The sequence below is a fragment of the Hemibagrus wyckioides genome, linkage group LG11 (assembly GCF_019097595.1).
Source record: "Hemibagrus wyckioides isolate EC202008001 linkage group LG11, SWU_Hwy_1.0, whole genome shotgun sequence".
NCBI classification, from domain to species: domain Eukaryota; kingdom Metazoa; phylum Chordata; class Actinopteri; order Siluriformes; family Bagridae; genus Hemibagrus; species Hemibagrus wyckioides.
Window position 1 is genome coordinate 14,253,352 of NC_080720.1, and position 21,319 is coordinate 14,274,670.

At 40.0% G+C, this 21,319-nt stretch overlaps 1 protein-coding gene across 5 annotated transcripts in view; it reads left to right on the forward strand.

Moving 5' to 3' along the window:
* wwc3 (WWC family member 3) overlaps positions 1-21,319 on the forward strand; it is a 48,141-nt gene that overhangs the window by 8,789 nt on the left and 18,033 nt on the right. For all 5 annotated transcript variants that reach the window (XM_058401945.1, XM_058401943.1, XM_058401944.1 and 2 more), the window contains exons 2-5: positions 12,787-12,896; positions 14,005-14,208; positions 15,629-15,705; positions 16,658-16,737. In XM_058401945.1, the coding sequence (XP_058257928.1) occupies positions 12,787-12,896; positions 14,005-14,208; positions 15,629-15,705; positions 16,658-16,737 (471 nt within the window). The remainder of the gene's footprint in view (positions 1-12,786; positions 12,897-14,004; positions 14,209-15,628; positions 15,706-16,657; positions 16,738-21,319) is intronic.

The following is a 21,319-nucleotide window of genomic DNA, read 5'->3' on the forward strand; positions in this document are numbered from 1 at the left end:
CAAATGCCATGAATGTAAATGAGTACAGTTGTCATAGACAGGAATTCACTGGTCGGAGTCAAAAAGAGGAATCCTTTACTTGCAGCACAATTTTTGGAGGAAAAAAAATGAAGCATTTTTGGCCATAACGTTCACAAAATACTGCGAGACTTGCTCATTAGGGATAAATGTTAGGGATAAATACAAAATATTCAAGATAATGTCCATTGTTAAAAGCACTATACAAATAAATTGAATCGAAATCTTGTAAGGGTTCGTTATAGAAAACGAATAAAAGTTGAGGTTGAACTGCATTCCCCGAACTGAAAACTGGAGACTTGTAGCAATACAATCCCTGTATGTGTGAATGCAGCATTAGCCTACAGAGTTGCATGATATCGCTCTGTGTGAATTTTCTCATTATCCGTCTCAGTCTTTGCAGCTTATTGCACGATGCAGGAGTCACTGGATCTTTGTGTTGACTGGTGGACGTGTTCTTCTCTTACATTCTTTGCTCTCCAAGGCAAAAAAAAAAGTGGCATGTTTGCGGCAGAGTCGCTAGGTTCAGGAAAGGAGGTAAATAAAGAGGGAATTCATCTCCAGTTTGTTTTGTGCGTAGTCGGATTTTGGTATGCCAAGGTTAGCATGGCTTAATTCGGCCTGTGAAACGATGCCAGCATGACTCTCAGAGCCTCGGTGTGTACTGACAGCTCTGATCTCTCCACTGACATGCTGGTCACTGACCCGACTCTGTGAATGCGTGTAGCTCACCCTTTACTTCTGGTTTGCCGAGCTCAGAGCTCAGGGTCTATTTGCTGTAGCCGGGCACGCTCAGTCGCTCACAGGTTATGCCAGTCATGTCAGGAATGGTATGCTCATCATGGCCTCTGACTCAGGAATCTTTGCACCTGGGTGTCAGAGGAACAAGATAAAATTTTTAGTATTTCTGATGGACATCACGTGCACATTTTTCCTCTTTGGCCTAAGGGGGTTTATTGCGCATACTAAATCATTATGGTGAAAATCATGCCTTCGGAATTTTCTATCAAGTTTTTCCACAGTAGCTGTGTTTACACGCAACTCAATAATGTTCATATTCTGACTGATGGTTTAGTTAGTCACTTTATTAGAAATAGAGCAAACCAGGGACAATCACATCACATTCAGTCAAACAAAGCAGGCAATCCTGTTCATAAGCCTTTACACTGACGCCATGTAAAGGCAATAACGCATGTTTCTTGTAGAAAAAAAAAGCAGTCCTGTATGAAAGCATGCTTACAGATTTTAATTTGTGTTAAATCTGGATATAGGGTGGGATTAGTGTCAAACTAACATGTCTGATGTGATATAAATATGATTGTATATTCAGATAGGCATGAATCTGTCTGTGTTAACATAGCAAGTGAGATGTTTAGTAAAACCTCATCTGGATTTTAAAAAAAATACCGCGATCTGTATCTGCTGTTTGAGCCAAAATCATTACATTTTTCTCCACTCAGTCTTATTTTCTGAGGATGAGAGCTGTTATGAGGGTTAGTTAATCTGGTCCACACGCTGGCAGACAGTATCTAATTGCATCTGGAGACAGGTTCTTCGAGCTACTTATAGGAGACCTATTTCCATAAGATGCAGGACATAATGGAAGGAAGGGACGTCTGCACTGACATGCTCAGCTGCCCGGGGGGTCGCTCGCCCTCTCGCTCACTAGCTCATTCTTCCTGAAACGGCGCAGCAGCAGCAGCCTCTCCGGTGGGGGAATACATAAATGCCATTCCTCCTAAAGTTGTAATCTTGTGTCTTCTTTTAACCCGGGAGAGGAATTTTAAGATCGACACTTGTGGGACGTTCGTTCCACACGGATCTGTGTTAGCCGGCATGCGGAGTGAGGCGACGGCGTTAGCGGTTATTTGCGGTTCATCTTCGAGTTAAAATTGGGCCATATTGCATTTTCTGCTCTGCTTCTGATGCCTTGAATGTCTGTCTAAACTTGGGGATGCAGCACATTTGTTGTTTTTAGAGACGCATATTCGGTGTATGTCGTTCCCCAGAGACAAAGGCTGACTCTTTTAAATCTGGTGTATGAGTCGCTAATATTTAAAGATGGAAGAAATGTTAATGCCTGCCTTAAATGTAAACAAAATCTGTTTGGCCTGAGACAACTGGGTGTAGTGTAATTAAGTCTCATATAAACTGCTGAAGGTGCAGTATTGTGTTTTCTACCCCAGGAATGTCGAAATCCCAAATCTGATTAATCACAAGCTTGACTGATTTCCTATTTCGTCTTCAAATCACAGGTTTATATGACCAATATTGTTTCTATTAGCATGTCATTCACATGCACATGCATTGTTCACGTAACTGAGAATGTAATTGTTGATGCAGTGAATCTTTCTTAGTACCTCCAGGATTTCAGAGGCTTTTTGTCATTGTTGTGGACAAAAATGTTTCATTCTGCTGCAGATTTTTTGTGCTTTTTTTGGGGGAAAACTACTTGAATTGGTGATTACATCACAAATTTGTGGTAATTTAGAAACCTTGCCAGCTCTTTCAAATATTGGGGAGTTTGCTTGATTTTTTTGTTCCTTTCTATGATCTCAAAATAGCAAAATTCTGGAGGAGACTGCTTTGTGTAAGATGTTTATTTAACATTTAACACTGGAGTTTCCAAGTGGTTTTTTGCCATTGGGAAGTCTTCAGGACTTTCTGGTTTCATGTTTAACATGACAAGCTGCATTTTTATTCTCTAACACCAAAATGGGGGAAAGAGAAGCTGGTGAGGTGTTTATAGCTGTTATAATGGATCTGATAACAGGAACTAACGTGTCTCCCATTCAGTGCACATCATTAAATGTTACTTTAAATGATTTACAAGACAAAATGTGCATTAATAAATAAATATTTTAATTTGGTTAATTGCTGTTGTATGAGGAATAAATCACTTTCATCTGTTCTTTTATTGAAAAAGGAGTGTCGTTGATTAGTTTCCTATTAGTTTCTGTGTGTCTCGTTGTGTGTTAATGCATTTACAAGGACCGGGTTTGTTTCCAAAAAAACGTAGTAGCTCGGGTTGCCTTTAAGTAAACTGGTGGCTACACGGCTTGCTACGTGTAATAGTGACTACATTGCTGCCTGAGATGCCGTGTTTCCAGATTTTTCTGTTAGCCGAAATAAATCCATGTCTGAATGTGTATAAGCACACAAGAAACCCAGGGGGACAGTGGAGTGCATCACAGAAACAGCATAGACTTGTAAGATTTTATTGCTGTTTCAGACGAGACAAAGTTACCAGGTCTGTACATTCTCATGCTGGATCCAGATGTTGTTGTACATCTGTTGATTGCGGCAATCCAGACTCTACATACATACCACACGTGCCATAAATGTAATCTGACCCCTTAGTTCACACTAGCAAGCAAAACAAGCGAGTGTTCACTTTCCATGTGATGAAGCGCTTCGAGTCCATAAGATTTTCTCTGTCCGGTGCATGTAGACCATTTGTTGTGGCAGACAAGCCCGGGTGCTCAAGACAAGCAGATTTCATATTAGTCTTATTATTTGGAGTTGCCCATTGGACAAGTAAGTTCAAGAAAATTGACTTACAATGTACTTAAACATGAAGCACATCATGTGTAACGTGGATGTGGTAGCTTAGTGGTTAAGGTTGATCGGAAGGTTTTGAGTTCTAATCCCTGGTCCACCAAGCTGTCATTGCTGTGCCCTCTAACAAAGCCCTTAACCCTCAGTCACTCTGTTTAATAAAAATGGAATAAAATGTAAGTTGCTCTGGATAAGGGCATCTGCCTAATGCCAGAAACAGTAAATGTAACCGTGTAAATAACTTGTTTCAGAATCATGATGCCTGCTGCACTACACACACTGGCTGAGCATCTGCAGATGGGAAAAACGATTTTTAATCGAGGAGACAAACTTTTCACTGATGAAACGAAATAACTGCAACACAAAAACCCGTCATGTAGCTCTCCTGCTTTCTACATGCAGCTTTGGCAGGCTTGAAATTATTGAGAGAAATTAAATGCCAGCCAGAGTTTGTGTTGATTGCAAGCACAAGTTTGCAGCATCAAATATTTTACCAGGAGAGAATAAGAATAGAGAGAATCTGTTACTTTGTCCACTTGCAGTGGATTCTGCTCAGCTGTTTATTGCATAACGTTAGCTTCCACTTATTAGCCACTTAGGTTTCTGGAGTTTCCACTTGCCCACTGAAGCAGATTAATTTGTCTGATTTGGTGTTTAAAAATGAAATAACTCATAAAGTACAAAAAAAGTAAACAGGCAACATGTTGATGTAGTTAAATTCTATTGTTTATTACATTCTATTCTTGGTCTTCTTGGTATTCTTGCACACTAGCACAACACACTGTGTGTTACACTTCTAGTGTGAAAGCAGTGACCCAGTCACTGTAGTACTTCACCTCCTGTCCTGCGTAGTAGCACATAAGCACTTCTGTGGCTCTCTGGCCGTGTGCACCATGGAAGGGTTAGCATTGCTCAGCACTGAAAGTGAGTGACAAGTTATTTTAACAATACAATTACATCATAAGACAAAAGCATGGCATAAAGTCCCACAGAAGCGAGGCCACCCTCACCCATGACGGCACTTTGTCTAAATGTAGGCAGCGGATTAATTAAGCAGTAAAAGTTTCCTTGTAAAGTTATACAGAGCTGATCAAACCGCATAAAAGGCAACGTCTACAGCAGCAGCGTTAACGTTTATTAGCTTCTTAACACACAGACACACACACAGACATGTGGTAGCCAAATCTGAAACCCTGCTGCTCTATTTTGCAAGAAAACAGCACCAGAAGTGATAAACATACTATACTTTAGCTGCTATAATTAAGTTTATTTGGGAATATTTTGGGGAAACACTCTTTCAACCAGGAACGCAGAGGCTGTTGTTTTTCCTAGCATCTTAATTTGTGGCTGGAATGCTGCTCTGTGCTTTTGTTGAGAAGCGAAGGAGGCGAGACAGCGTGGATGTCCAGACGAGGCCTGGACACTCCGCGGTGGGCTCCAGTTACGCATGCCTTTCCCACCAGGGAAAAGCATAACGCTCCATCCGGATGGAAATATCCGCTGGGACACATCAGCGAGACGGCACCAGAGAGCGGATTATAATAGAATTAGCAAATGTCTTTCGTTTAATGTGTCATGTTCAAGCACGTTTTTAATTTTTCACGCTTCCTGGAGAAAGACCAGAGAGAATTCTCAGGAATTTTCTCTCTCTCTCTCTCTCTCTCTCTCTCTCTCTCTCTCACTCTCTCTCTGAGTGGCCAATATCTGGACACTCAGTTGCTGTATTTTGACAGTTCACTATGAGACAGAGCTTGTCTCTTAGCATCAGCCTTAAAAAAGATCTGTGGCGTATTAAAAGGAAAAGCCGGTGACTCTGTTTCGCATCCAGTCGTCCTGTTAGAAAGTCACAGAAAAGCAATGCCGTGTGATTAATCACCTTCATCCTGTGATGAAACATTTCTCTCCTGATGGGAGTGGTCTCTTCCAGGATGACTCTGCGCACATTCATAGCATGCTTTGATGAGTATGAACGTATTGGAAATCGTAATAATATCATGGGCTTCAAACACAGCACTCAGCTGAGCGTAACACTGTCGAATATTTATGGTGTTAGACAGCGCTATCATCAAAATGCCAAATAGATAGATTTTTTTTTTTTTTTTTTTTTTTTTTTTTTTATAAACAATTTCGAAGAATACTGCTCATCATCTCCAGAGTTCCAGAGACCTGTAGACCCTGTGCCAAGGCCCATTTACACCGTTAAATACTTTATGCACTTTATGTTGGATCTCCCTTTAATTTGTCACCTATTGTTTTTTTTCTTTTTCTTTTGTTTGCTTTGTTGCATTATTTTTATGCACTGTTGATTCTAATACCAAACATGTTAACATTTTGCTGTTTGTTTAGAAGCCACTCATTCCCCTCCCCTGTCTTTCCAACTAGAAAAATCTTTGAGAAATTCCCAAGTCTTAAAATAGCCCCCGGGCCCATAGCCCTTTTTTCTTTCTGATGTTGGCGTCCTCAGCGAGCCAGCACACTGAACACTCTGAGAGCTGTACTTCTGGCAGCGCCGGTTTCCTCTCTGGAAGAAAGGCGTGGTATGGGAAGATCAGCTCTCTCAGCACACACTCACCCAGTTTCTGAGGAACTGATAGAAAACATTGGAGAAACTAGTAGTCATTTAACACTGAATCTTTCAGTTATGCTTTGGAGTCGTGGCAGAGGCCATGTGCTGTAGTTGTACTGTTGGTATCAGGTCAGATCTGGAACATGAGCACAATGCTTGTTTTCGGAGTCAACACTGAACAAGCGATCTCATTTTGGCACAGTGTTTGTGGGAGACTCCTGATTTTCATGCCTCAATGACTAGAAGGTGTTTGGATCTTTTCATGATTTAGATCGATCCCTTACGCTTTTAAAAAAAAACAGCTTAATGGAGCCTCTGAGACGGCTCCACCGGCGTGGATCCTGCTGTTTAGAGCACAGCACGCTGTTTTTGAAAGCTCAACAGAAAGAGGAAACAGGCCTGAGGTTCCTGGTCAGAACGCGGGGTGGTCCCGTTTCCTGTCAGAGGTTCACGTCTCCCGTTATGTCCAAGCTCTGTGTATGTCGTCTTTATGGGAACGTTCTGGGATTTAACGGAGGAAAGCTTACTGTAAAGCTGTGTAATGCATCACAAACTAATTGACAAATAAATAAAATACGTTACAAATAGGTGCCAGTGAATTCCTGCTTTAATTCTGCTGCTTATATCTATTGTTTACACCCCACTGCAATACCACATCACACTCACCTAACACATGCTTTTTTCATTTAGCATTTTAAATGACTAACTGTAAATAAAGTGATTCATCTACCCATCCATCCAATCTGTCTGCCGGTGTCTGTCTGTCTTTTGGGGTCTTTTGGTGTCTGTCTGTCTGTTTGTGTATGTCTGTCATTTTTTCTGGGCTCGGGACCGTATGAGAGTTAACCCCTCAGGGCACAGTATCCTGCAGCCGGACCTCTAGGGACATGTATATATCTTTATTTTTTCCCAGCTAGAAGGCATTCCCTCTGGAATAGCAGGTAGAAACTGTCTATATTCACAGCAAGCCTGGAATATAGACCTAATCTGATACTTGCTAGATCAATACCTGGGTCTTGATCCAGCAAGTATCAGCATAGGTCTATATTCCAGGCTTGCTGTGCTCGAGTGATGAATGCAAGCTGAACGTAAGCAGAACTTACAGCATGACCACTGATGTGACTCGGGCCAGAGCGAGCGTTCACTCTTCAGTAGAGAATAGAGACCTATAAGGAATGTCATTTAAGATGGTGTTTAGCATCTGTCCCTGGTTTTATGCTTTTCTACATGATTAGAGCTCTGAGTATCATGCAGAATTTTGGATAAATGCTGCTCTTCCAGCTGAAAGCTCATCTTCGTGAGTAAGTGAGGGGAATGAGTGAGGTGAGTGGAATAGATGGGTGAGGTGAGTGGAATGGTGAGATGTGAGGAATGAGTTAAATGATTGAGATTTGTGCTGATGAATGGCTGTGTTTTTACAGTCTGGCTTGAGGAAGCTGTGTGTTTCATTTTCACTGATTCTCCTGATTAGGTTAAGAAGATATGGTGACTGCGATTCCAGATATGTGAGCTTTGAGTATACATGAGCTTTAGGAGAAGAATATGTAAATTGTTTACATTGTTCTTAAAACGCTAGCATTATCTCAGTTGTTTGCATTTTTTTTTTGGAATGAAATATTTGTATATTGTGTATTTGAAATATTTTGAAATACTACTGTCCGATATACTGCCAGAGAAGATGAATAAATCAGAACTCCGCCTGATAAATCAGAATTAAAAATTGTAAGTGTAAAATAATAAGATTGATTTGAATCAGATTACTATAGTAAGAGATGAACCGAGCGTATGCATCGTGGAGCATCATTTATGAGGATATGAAAGATTATCCTGTTGCCGAAGCTTTAATTTGAACTTGTTCCAGCAGATGGTTGGAAAATGCTTAGAAGTTTCTATTTATCTTTAAGAAGAAAAAAAAACTAACATGTGCCTGCAGGCACAACTGCCACACATTCCTTGGGTGCCAGAGATTTCTTAATTTCTGTGTTGAAGCCTGAAAACGTTGGATGGAACTGACCGTAGTGCACATGTGTACCGAGGATTCGAGACCTGCATTAAGCTCGTATATACGAAAACCAGTTGCTATATACGTCTACTAGTGACTCCATAGTACAGCGACGTGCGTTTCATTGCTGTTACCATCCTGAAGGTGTCTTTAATGCTGCGGAATAACACGTTATTTCCCCGTTAACGTTAACATTTTAACGGCTACACAAAGTCGATTCCTCCCCTTCCTCTCTTTTTTTTCATTCTCTTGAAGTTAATAAGGTGAAAAGTCACAGGTTACAGGGAAAGTGCAATCTACTGCAGATTTTTTCATGCGTTAATACTTAAAGGGTGTCCCTTATTTATTAAAAGTGCTGACACTAGAAACTCTGTTACAGAAAACAGGGAGCGAACACATTCATGTCAAACCGGGATTCACCCTACAGCCGGAGCTACTACTCAGAGCCACCGGAAATAAATCAACGCTTTGTGACCAGTCAGATTCAAGAATTCAGCCAAGTTACAACACAAGCCTAGGCACTGTTTTTAGCTAAGCAGAAGTTTGAGATGTGAGTCATTTCTGTCGTATGTTGTTGTGACTGGTCTTCTATTTTAAAATAAGCTCCTCAGGAGTGTTTTCAGTGATTCCCGTCACTGTGTTTAGTTTATCAACCTTTTTTTCCTTGTAAAACGATGGGTCAACATCCAGTGATCATATACATGATGAATTCAGCACTCATAAATAATCTAAAACATGTAAAGGATTTGTATTCGTGTCCTGACAAAGGTTCAGGTGAAGAGCGCTGTGTCATGTCCCGGAGCACACTGTAGTGAGAGTGATGGATAGCACTTGATAGATGTGGCGTCTGTAATACACGAAAACGTCAGGAAAGCTTTCAGTCTAGAAAAGAAGAGTGCTTTGAAATGTGATAGCGTTAGATTGGAGTGACTAGACAGGGTTGGGTATGACAGCCCTGGCTGTTATGTCTGACCACTAATCTCTCTGCTGCTTTCAAATTAATGGAATAATCTTGCATCTGTTTAAAATTTCATCTGCAGCATGCCTTGCTCCATTGCCTTTTCTCAGCCATGATGGGCAGAGTTCAGAGGTCACGAGCTGCACTACTCCGAAATGTAGCTCAGACGCATCTTTTTCAGGGCCGTCTAACGCCCCGCCAAATCACTTTCCTTTATTTAGCACGTCGACTCGAGAATGTTTGGTCAGCGTGCTCGGAGTTTGACCCTTTTATCAGAAAACTATTCGAGAAATGCGTTTAAACACCAATGAATCAGCTACTGACCGCTCTGATGATAAATTGCGTTTGTGCGTCGCATACTGAAGGTTTATTCGGCAGAGTATGATGTAGATTAAGGGGGGAAAAAAAAGTCACACACATAAAGAGTGCACTTCATACGTAAGTGGGTTTTGTGGATTGGCTCTGCACCCCAGCACATGGGATTAGAAACAAACTGTGTAAACAAAGCATGTCAGCTTTAATTTCTGCCTGTTTACATCTCCACTGGCGGATCACAGGAATATCCAGCACTTTACAGCCTTCAGGCAGCATGTCTTCAGCTGTAAAAGATTTACTGCAAACCTGACAGCTTTATTTAAGATCACTGTGCAGACTATTAAACTGCACTGTACTCGTCACACTTTCAGAGCCGCGAACTTTTATCCTGACTTATTGATATATTGATATGGTTAATAATCTTCTTGTGATCAGTTTAATTCAGGTTGCATGATTTTAGTGCCATTGCTCATTACTGTGTGTGTGTGTGCATGTGTGATAGATAGATAGATAGACAGACCCCATGAGGGAAATTCTTTTTACAGCAGCTTAGTCAGTTACAAGATACAACACACAAAAATGTAAAATAATACATACGTATACACGTGTGTGTACATTAAGAATGTCTGCGTATCTGTGTTGATGATAAATTTGAACGATTCTGACGCAGCAATCCGAGTCTATTATCTGCAGCCTTCTGAAGGAGCAAGTACAGCAAACACCTTTGCAATTAGCTAAGAAGCAACATTCAATTATAGGATATTAATAGGAATGGTTAAAAATAGGAGTTTGTGTAATAAAAAGATGTCTGAATAAAGTGGCTACATCATGTAAAAGTGGATTTATTCCCGTGTTTTCTGGCACCTAGGTGATGGAATGAACTTCCCCTAGGTGTCCAAACAGCTGAGGCACTGGCTGTCCTCCTAATACCCACTTCTTTCTAAAGCGCTAACATTAGCACTTAAAAAGGCAAAAAAAGGCTTGTATTGTCTGTTGGAAAGTAATAGAGCAAAAAAAGCCTGCTTTTTTTGCTGGAGTCTTCGAAGCACTTCTGTAAGTCTCAGTGGATAAGGTTGTAAGTGTAAATGTGTGGTGCAGTCCAAGGAGTCCAAGAAATGGCATACTCTCCACAAAGGTATTCTAGAGCACTGGGAGCTTTGAGCAGTTTTGGGATGTGATGGTTAGGTGTCCACAAACTTTTGGCCATATATTGTAGCATGAGCAGCAGTTTGAAAAACTTGCTTCATATATCATGGAGAAAGCACATGCTAGCCTTCACCCTTCTTGTGTGTAGCTTTAGTTTCCTGACTGTGGTGACCAGATCTGGCCACCACATGACCAAATGACAAGATGTAGTAAGACATGTAGTTTCCATAAATGGCTCTTTCACCAAGGAGTTTTGATTTATTACACATTTTGGTCAGAAATGAAAAACTTCTATAAATACATATAATAAAAACTGCTCTGCAGCAGAAGTTGCTCAATTCTGAGAGGAAAAAAAACACCTGGCAACAAAAAAAAAAAAGTAACAGGCTTAGTGCTAATTCGCACCTAGTTTTGGGAGAAATTCCATACCTAAGCAAATGTCCCAAAAGTTTAGTTTTCTTCAATTTTTTACATGATCCTGCCTCAAATGGATATGTAATGTATGAAAGGGAGATGCGTACTTCACGTTGCCACATGCACAGCTCTTAAATTGCATGTGCAGGCTTGTACGCTAATGTTGTACCCCCCCAACACACACACACACGCACGCACAATATGCCGTAACGACGTACTAATCTGATTAATTCTAAACTCAGATGTCTAATAATGCCTAGGCCTGCCTGTCATTATAAAAAATGGTTTCAGGAGTAATAGTGTAGGACGATTGCTTTTATTCTCTGAAGTTGAAATGCAGCAGTATAACACATGATTTTCATCCAACGTCGATCTGATTAGGATGGACTGACGTTTAATAGAAAATGTGCCGCCATGTCTGCAATATGTTTTAGTCTGGAAGAAATGCAAGAAACAAGTTAATAAGAAACACATTTGGTATATAAACCCTTTAACAACGATTATATGACTGATCGGATGTTTGGTTTCAGGTCACTGCAGTGATGAATGTTATGTCCATGTAGTTTATTTGTGTACAAGTTGTTTGTTTGTGGTTAGGAAGCCTTTGCTCAGGTTTTTTTTTTTTAGATTGTTTCTTTGCATTCAGGTGATTTTATTTGTTTATTTGTTCAGGTTGTTGATTTGTGTTCAGATAATTTATTTGTATTTTTAAAGTGATAGTAGTTTGTGTTAACATAATTGTGTTCATGTGGTTTTGTTTTCAGGTGGTGTTTAATGATTATGTAGGTTTGTGTACAGGTAGGTGGTGTGTGTTCAGGTAGGTGGTGTGTGTTCAGGTAGGCAGTTTGCGTTCGGGTACGTGGTTTGCGTTCGGGTACGTGGTTTGCGTTCGGGTACGTGGTTTGCGTTCGGGTAGGCGGTTTGTGTTCAGGTAGGTTGTTTGCCTCAGCTGAATTCACCTAGCTTGCATTCTGTTAGTTGTGACCTAAATGTGATGAGTGCACAGAATAACCGTGGTCTGGCAATTATGTAATGATCACCACAGGCCTCGTTACATCTTGAGAACACATGGGAATTCGTGCAAGATTTCAGCATTGTCCTGCCATAGACAAAACACTTCAGGTCAGTGCCATTCCTTATGTAGTCAGGTTTGTTTGTTTGTTTGATTGATTGATTTTTCTCTGCTCTACCACATGGGATTCACCCGTTGAGGAGATCTAGACCAGGGCAAACACAGGAAACACAGAACAGGAGGCTGTCAGTGGATGAAGAACAGCAAGCCACAGCGCTGTGGTTTTACTGTCGAGTAACAGCACAGCGGCTCTGATGGAGACCTGCTTTGTTCTGCCTGGAATGTGTTTATGGGCAGCTTCTTCCTGCCGAGCGTGTATTACACCCATTTCTGACCCGTGGGTGAAGAGATCAGCAGCCGCTGACAGACTGAACATACATTCATTAGAGATTGCGAGGAATTTTCCAGATTTTTCAGATGCCTGTACAACTTTGTTCCACTAATGCCAAGCCTTTTCAGCTGAAACTCTGCTTTATTATTCATTGTGGCTGTGTTTTGTAGACATGTTAAAGTGTGACACGGGGTTAAAAATATGTTTTGTGCTCTGGAAAAGTTTGTTGTGACTCTGTTTCATAGAGTTAGACATGATTCACTTTAACCAGCTAACTGAGCTTTCCTTTGTGTGCAGAAGCTAATAAAAATGTGTGCAAGCTCTTTATTTTAAAAATGATTACATATTCCCCCCTCTCTCTCTCTCTCTCTCTCTCTCTCTCTCTCTCTTTCTCTCTTGTCTGTAGGATTACTAAACCCCTGACGTTTGCCGACTGTGTGGGTGATGAGCTTCCTCTGGGCTGGGAGGTTGTGTATGACCAGCAGATTGGAGTTTACTACATCGACCACATAAACAGTGAGTTTCACTCCGGTACTCCTTCTTTTCCTCATGACACACACACACAACCACCCAGTTTGGAACATTCATCATTATTGTGGGGGTGTGTTATTAGTTCTTATTAAATGCCATATGTCTAGTTGAGTTCAAAAGTTTGCAGCCCCCATTGTTTTGAATGAGGAAAGACAGAGCAGGAAAACCATCGTGGCATTGTCTCACATGACTTTTTATTAAATGGCCCATGATACTTCACTACCATTGAATTTACCCATGGTAAACGAGGTGGCACTGTTGTAATTGTATTATAAACTAATTTGCATATTTACTCATGCAATTTGATACTTACATGTCTCACACTTTTATTATATATTAGTTTATCTATTTTTTTACGATGTATGTCATGATCCAATATTTAAGTTTTACTTGTTATTCATTAAGCGTGTGTGTGCGTATGTTTATTTACGTATGTATGCACACGTGCATGCATTGAAATTTTGGCTTCATACAAATAGTCACTATTATGATTCATCTTTATACTAAAGGAGAAGATGTAGAAAGTGTGATTTAAATGACATGCATTTATTTGCAGCTGTTTGCTCAGATCATGTGACAGAAGGGTCATTTGGCTGTGCTTTGATACACTCTTAAGGGTTGTAAATTATCCCTGAGTGTTTCCTGAGTGCTCCAAGTAGAACCCTTAATTATCTTATGAACCCTCAAAGAGCGCCTGAAGAACCTTTTATAGTATAATAAGATCATGCTAAAAGTAGAATGTAATGTGTTAAACATTCAAATGCAGACTTTTTAACGTTTCCTTTTCATGATTCAAATGCGGAACAGTGTTCTCTCCGTTTTGTTTAGTTTGTGTTAATGGAGCTATTGCCCAGAAAAATTCAGTTTAAGAGTAATCTTACTAGGATAATGAAATTCTTTCTGGTTCTGAAATAGTATTTGAACAGTATATATTATTCATGCAGTTCTGTAACAACGAGGCTGTAAAGAATAAAGGGAAAGGGATCAGTGTGCGAGAGAGCCATAATATCTAGAAGAATCTAGATAACACAACTTCCAACTTTGGAGCATGTTCATGATTCTCAGTCGTATTCCAATGCTGCTATTCTCTTAGAAACCACACAGATCGAGAACCCACGCACGCAATGGCGCCAGGAGCAGGAGCGCATGCTGAAGGAGTATCTGGTGGTGGCACAGGAGGCCCTCAATGCCAAGAAGGAGATGTACATGATCAAGCAGCAGAGGCTGGAGCTGGCGCAGCAGGAGATGCAGCTCTTCAATCAGCTTAGCCAGGACGACAACCGCTCTGTCACCAGCTGTGAGATCACACACACACACACACATATACACACAGTGACTCACTCTCTCTCTCACACACACACACACACACACAGCCAGTTGTACTATGGGCGTTTTAATTTAAGGGCTCTATAACTCATTGACTGGTAGATCCCGTCCGTTTCCTCATCTCTGCTTTTCTGACCTCCTCCCTTCCTCTCTTTCTTTCTCCCTCCTTTTCAGCGAGTGCTCTCTCTTTCACTGCTCCAGCAAACCCCTCCTTTTCCTCTTCCCTCCTCCTCCTCGTCCTCCTCCTCTTCCTCTTTTCCTGCTTGCCCTCGTCTTTTTTTTTCATTCACCAGTTCTTGCCCTACATTCCTTCTTTTTCTGACTGAATAAATGCATGTTAAGCATTTTAGAGAAAGTTGGACGTAATACACGATACATTTTTATATGCGAGAAATTCACCTTTTGGATCATTTGCAGTTCACTCATTACATATATCGTTTCCTTACTCTATAAACTTTTTCTTTTTGCAGTATGATAGTGATCAAACTGAAGTATTTCATATTTAACAAATTATCAATGCAGTTATTCTCTCAATTAAGAGCAAATTACGGCGTCTACTTCAAGGCAAATCACAGGTTCACTTTCATGGGCTCGTTGTAATATGTTATTGTCGCTATAGTAACGTCTTAGCTGTTAAGGTGCAAGTAATAACATGTACTAGCTTGTTTTATGGGCATTTCACAACATTAATTGTAACTGTAATTGGATAAAAATTATGATGTGGTGTTCAATAATACATTGTTATTAGCTTTGGCAAAATTCCTGTGGTGTAAGCAGAATGCGCCCTTTTGGGACTCGCTGTCTTAGTAAAATAATCAAGCTGTCACCACCTGTTGTTTTGATTATTTTCCTATAACAGCACGTCCTAAGTTGTTTTATGCCTTACTTTAAACAAATAAATAAATAAAACCACTTGTAGGATCTTGTGTGATCGCATGAAACACAAGTATAATGATGTTTCACATGAAACCATGGAAAGATGGTGGCAGACTGGAATCATTTGTTTTGCATACATCACAGCTTTCAATCAGTCTAATCAAAGATGTGTAGCAACTTTTTGTAGTTAAAAGCTTATCAGGAAACAAGCCCCAGGTTTTTGATTATTGTCGATGCACGAATGGATTTCAGGAGTATGACAGGAATGCACTTCCACCCTTCAACTGTCAGAAGGAGAAAAAGTGGCAGATGGAGGGAAAGAAGGAAAATGAGCACAAAAGCCCTTTAATCATAGGACACTGTATCCCCCTGCTTTCTTCTTTCTGCGTTTAGGTGACAGCTGGAGCAGAATGGGGTTGAATTTCAGTGCTTTGCCTTCCTTCGTTCATGCTTTCTTGTGCACCTTGTCGATCTGTCTCGCTGTCTTACTCTTTTTTTTTTTTTTCTTTTTGCAGCACACTCTGGCTCTTCTTCAAATGCAAAATATGACCCTGACCAAATCAAAGCGGAAATCGCCTGTAGGCGTGAACGGGTAAGTCATTCTCCTCAGAGAACAATGCCTCAATCGTCACACCTAGGAGGGGCCTGTTTGAGAAGACATTGGGGCCCTGTGTGTGTGTGTTTCTCAAGGACACCTTTAGGACTGATTAGCAGTCCCAGTCAAAGTTGTGGTTGTGGTGTGTGTGTGTGTGTGTGTGTGTGTGTGTATGTGTATGTGTATATATGTATATATATATATATATATATATATATATATATATATATATATATATATATATGTATATATATATATATATATATATATACACACATATATATGTGTATTGTATATATACACACACACACACAACAGTGACTCTTTGGGTAACCATTTTGCTTGTAGCACTTCCTTCTTACTTTACTGCTGAAATATTTATCCTGAATATTTATCCTGAATTATATCTCAACAAAGGCAGCTCACAGTGGAGAGCTAGGGTACTGCTGGAATGTGTTTTTGAGGGTGTGTGTGTATGTGTGGGCAGGGCCTTTTCCTCTTCCTGTATGTGTGTGTGGGTTAGGGGTGTTGGTGTGAGACCTTTCTGTTTAGTGATGACTCTGCTTCCCAAGATTCACCCCCTCCACTTATTGAAATAAGTCTCCACTGTGTGTATTTATGTAAAATTCCTCCAGTTTGTGTGTGTATATCTATCTATCTATCTATCTATCTATCTATCTATCTATCTATCTATCTATCTATCTATCTATCTATCTATCTATCTATCTCTTTCTCTCTCATTTATGTTTATACATATATATATATATATATATATATATATATATATATATATATATGTGTATATGTGTATATATATGTATATATATATATATATATATTATATACATACACACACACACACACACACACACACACACAGAGAGATAGTGTATGTGTAATCTGTGTGTAATGCATATTATAATGTGTGTAATGTCTGTTATAATTCCAGCTTTCTAGGCTCAAGCAGGAGCTGGCCCAGATGCGACAGGAGCTGCAGTTCAAGGAAATGGGAGTAGAGACGCTACAAGAGTAAGTTCTTCACATACACATGCATGCACATGAAGTACAAGTCAAATCAGTTTCACCTATTTCCCCTTCCCTTTCTTTGGAACGTCCCCAGAAATGTTCCTTTAATTTCCAGTGTATTAGCACTATGCTGTGTGTTAGGGTTTCTGTACATATTGAGTCCCTATGCACATTGACTTTAGCAATATTTAAGACCGAATACATTAACCTGTATTTATTTGGTGGTTGCCTGTATCTGATTTAAGGCTTGGTCAAGTTATAAGTTAATTAAATAGCCCATGCTTTGGTTGTCTGGAAAACCTCACTGGCATGGCTAAAATGTAGAAAGTAATTGAATGGAATATGCCAAGCATGGTGTGAAATTTATGACAGCTTTTTGCTGCTCTTGATTTAGCTTGATTTGGTGAGCGCTTCTGAAAAGATCATCTAAATAATCCACTTTGTAAAAACCGAAACTGACACATGGGGTTCAGTGAGCAGCAGAATTCGCATCGAGGTGCATCCTATCAGAGTGAAGTGCATCATGTTTAAACATGTACTATACATCAAATCAATTCAAGTCAATAAGTGTTAGGGTTTTTTTCTGTTTGTTAAACCTACCTGCTATTATGAATAGCCCAGACGTGCACTCTTCTGGTCCTGGGTGCTCAGTCTGCTAGTTCGTTGTAACCTGTGGTGTTTCCAAAAACAATTTACAGGTGAAAGACTTTCCAAAACCAATTAGTGGCTCTCTGCTGTGAGATTTTAATAACCACTGAGCTTCACTCATGGAGTTTTCAGGTACATATATTAATTACAGGACTTTCCAATGAGACTCTTCACTAAGACAAGGTGTAAAAGAACGATGACACTTTAAATCAGAATTCTTGCATGTGAATCTGTATAAAGTGCAAAGCTGTATTTGATTTTAACAAGTATACATACACAAAACAGCTTTTTTTCTGAGGGCATATTGTTCTGCTCCGATTTGGTATGTTGAGCGTGTCTCGTTGGAAATTACTGCTACTCATCTGCATGGTGCAATAGCAGTCCAAACAGTGGAGGCATTGTAACAAAATGTGACGCAACGTCAGCGGCAGACTGAACAAACTAGAGCTGCCCCAAATGCTATTCAGTCTTAGTGTATTGTTTATATTACGTTACTTTCATTTATAAACTCGTATATAAAGTATGTGTTCCAGAATATGATGCAATTTGAGACACAGTTTGGCACGACAACAGCAATGAAAACTGACCATGTTTACATTTCAGTGGTGTTTGTGACAACACACTCAGGCTGGGGAAAGAGGGAAGCTGTCAGTTAGCAACAGTAAGCAGCGGGCAAGGAGAGCAACAACTACACATCAGTAGACACAAGGAATGGAACAGAGTTTAAGACCAAATCAGGGCTGGAAATCTGACTAGTTGTGGATAAGATGATTGTGTCTGGGCAAGTAGGCTCAAAGAATTTAAAAGTTCCAAAGTATATATTTTTGTTTATTTGAACTTTCTTTGTATTTGATACAGTGACAATACAGCCATCTTATTTAACTATAAGCATGGATTATCTTGCCACAATAGCACCTATCAGGATATATTGGGCAGCAAGTGAACAGTCAGTTCTTGAAGTTGATGTGTAGGAAGATGGAAAAACAGTCAAGCCTAAGGATCTGAGCAACTGAGGGCAAAGTTGTGTTGGATAGATAACTGGGTAAAAGTATCTCCAAAACTTTGTCTTTTGTGGTGTTTCCAGTATGCAGTGTACAACCATTGTGATGCTCTGAGCAATGCTCTACTGGGAACCCTTGGATCCTGGATGTCACTTTGACACATAAAACCTAACTAATTGCTGCAGACCAAATACAACACTTAATGGCAACACTATTCCCTAATGGCCACAGTAAGCATGATAATGCTCTCTAATACACTGCAAAAATCATTCAGGAATGATTTGAAGTACATAACGAGTTTGACTTGGACATCAAATTTCCCAGATCACACTCTGATTGAGCATCTGTTGGATGTGCTGGACAATCATTGGAGGTTCCATTACTTACAGGATCTGCAGCCAACATCTTGGTGCCAGATACCACAGCACACCTTCAGAGATCTTGTGGAGTCCATGCCTTGAGGGGACAGAGCTGTTTTGGAGGACTAACACAATGTTAGTTTTAATGCTATGACTGATTGGTATATTTACGTGGCACTGTAGTGCCACACAATTCAGAGCTGTAACTATAGTGCAAGCTGTTTGTTCTGAATCCCACTGCCCGTTGCACTACACGCACCAATCGAAGCATGCTCTGTCTGTTGAAACTTTTACAGGTCTGATTAACCCGGTTGCTCGGATCAGACCCCGAAACATTGATTTAACCGAGCAAAATACAGTGCAATGCAAACTCCCATGTATACACACACATTGTTTATGTGCAATGCAGTGAGGGGAAACATCTGATAGCTGAAAATTGAAGACATTGGCTGCTGACTTGATGGCCACAAACAACATGCTACCTTGTGTGTTTTTTAAGATAAGAGTGACTGTGGCTACAACAAGTCCTCTGTTTATTCGTTTGTATTTGTGTTCATGCACCCTGTTCACCAAACGTTACACAGTTAGCTACCATCTGCATAAAGCAGCACTTTTCTCTTTGATTTAGCATTAACAAAGCATCAAAATAGGATTAAATTGACGAGTTTTGAAGAGAAATGAACTGACTTTTTTTTTTCCTTGTGTTCGTTTTTCTGAATTCACAGCAGTGATGCATTACGCAGACCTAAAATCTGCTCCATACCTATCTTGTGCTAACTGACCACCTTTTTATCGCAGACCATCACCACATTTACACTCCATATACAAAACACAGTATACCTGTATCCCAGAAACCAACGGGGCTAAATGTGGAACTGTTTATATAGTGAGCCCGAAATGCTGCGTGTTTATAGCACATGATCCTAGAGCCCAAGCAGCACAAACAATGCACTCACTAATTTTCCCTCACACTCTTACCATCACTCATACTACCTACAATAAAATTCAGGCTTGTTTTTACGGACAGTGCCGTTTAGAGTGGTTAAATTATGTAATTGTGTGTATTATTCAGTTCAGTGAAGCAGCAAGAGCAACATTTACCTCATAGTGGAGCATTCTTAAAATAGCTGCAGTGGACAGGGCCGGCTCAAAACCTCACGTCTCATCGGTTTTGGGGGTGTTTATGGTGTGTGTGGAATGGGTGCGGGACAGCGGCGTTTTTATATGTTAGTGGGGACCAGATGTCACCACGGGTAGGAATGTCTGACAGTTCTGACACTGTGGAGACATTTGGCTGGTCTTCATGAGGGGGGAAAAAGCTTTCATTTAAATAAGAAACTCTTATGGTTGCTATGGTTATTCTCACATGGATAGCATGACATATGTGTGTGGTGAACTGTCAGGACCTGACTATGTAGGAAAACCAGACAAAAACAGGTAACCAAAAATAACAACAGTAAGTAAGATAGAAAGGCATGATTTTGTCAAAATCGAAAGAGGAAAAAAAAATTCATATGTATAGGTAATAGTAACCTTAAATATTTATGTCCTGAAATGTGAAAAAACAAATGTGTATTTGTGTGTATGTGACATGATGTTCTGGAAAAGGAGACTCCACCTCAGGAAGAGGATGCACCAGTGGAGTGGAGAGAGCCAAGGCAGGAAAGAGAGTGAGAGAGAAAGAGAGACCTAGAGAGGAGGGAGGTAGAGGGGCTGAAAAGCATAGTTTGAAAAACAGAGCTATCAGGCAGCAAATTCCTCGCTTCTTCCTGCGTCCCAGTGAGCACGCTTATCTTTAAGATAGAACCCAACTCAAGTGGCTCCCAGAATAGCAGCTCCAAGCAGTGTTTTAAAGACGATGGAGTTGTCGTAACTGCTCTAATCTCATTTAGGAAGAAGGTCCGTCTCTGGTTCTCAGCAGGAACCTGCAGTGGCTGTGGTAGTTAAACTATTTTTACTACCTTACGATAGAAGCCGTGATCACTAATCACCATTAATAAAACTTTTTCTTTGCTCCTTCAGTGAATAAATAATACATTTATATAAAATCTGTATATATTAATAATCGATTAATGTTATTATAATCAGTGTTCTCAGACCATCTACATTTATACAAGACTCATAATAAATGGACGAGATAATGTGTTCTGTAACAAAGGAAGAAAAACATATGTTCGTTGATATGATGACACTGTCTGAGAGGAGATATTTATTGAACAGTTATGGACCGGTGTCAGGAAAGTGTTTTAAACAATCAGTACGTTTTCCTCCATGGGGAAGTCTTCAGAGCCAGAGGAGTTTGTTTTTAGTTTTAAAATAAATCCACAACGAGCAAACTTAATATTAAATGTAACTATGACTGGTTAAAAGGTACAGCATGTTGCTCAAAAGAACACATTAGTTTATTACTGAGGTGTGTAAGGAATAAAACATTTCAGGACATGCTGTTATTGGGAAAATAATCAACATTAACACCATCCCGATGTTGATGATTGTCCTATTATAACACACCCTGATGTGATTTCTCACTTGCTTATAGTCATGAACTTATTTGATTTGTTTAAATTTAATTAATTT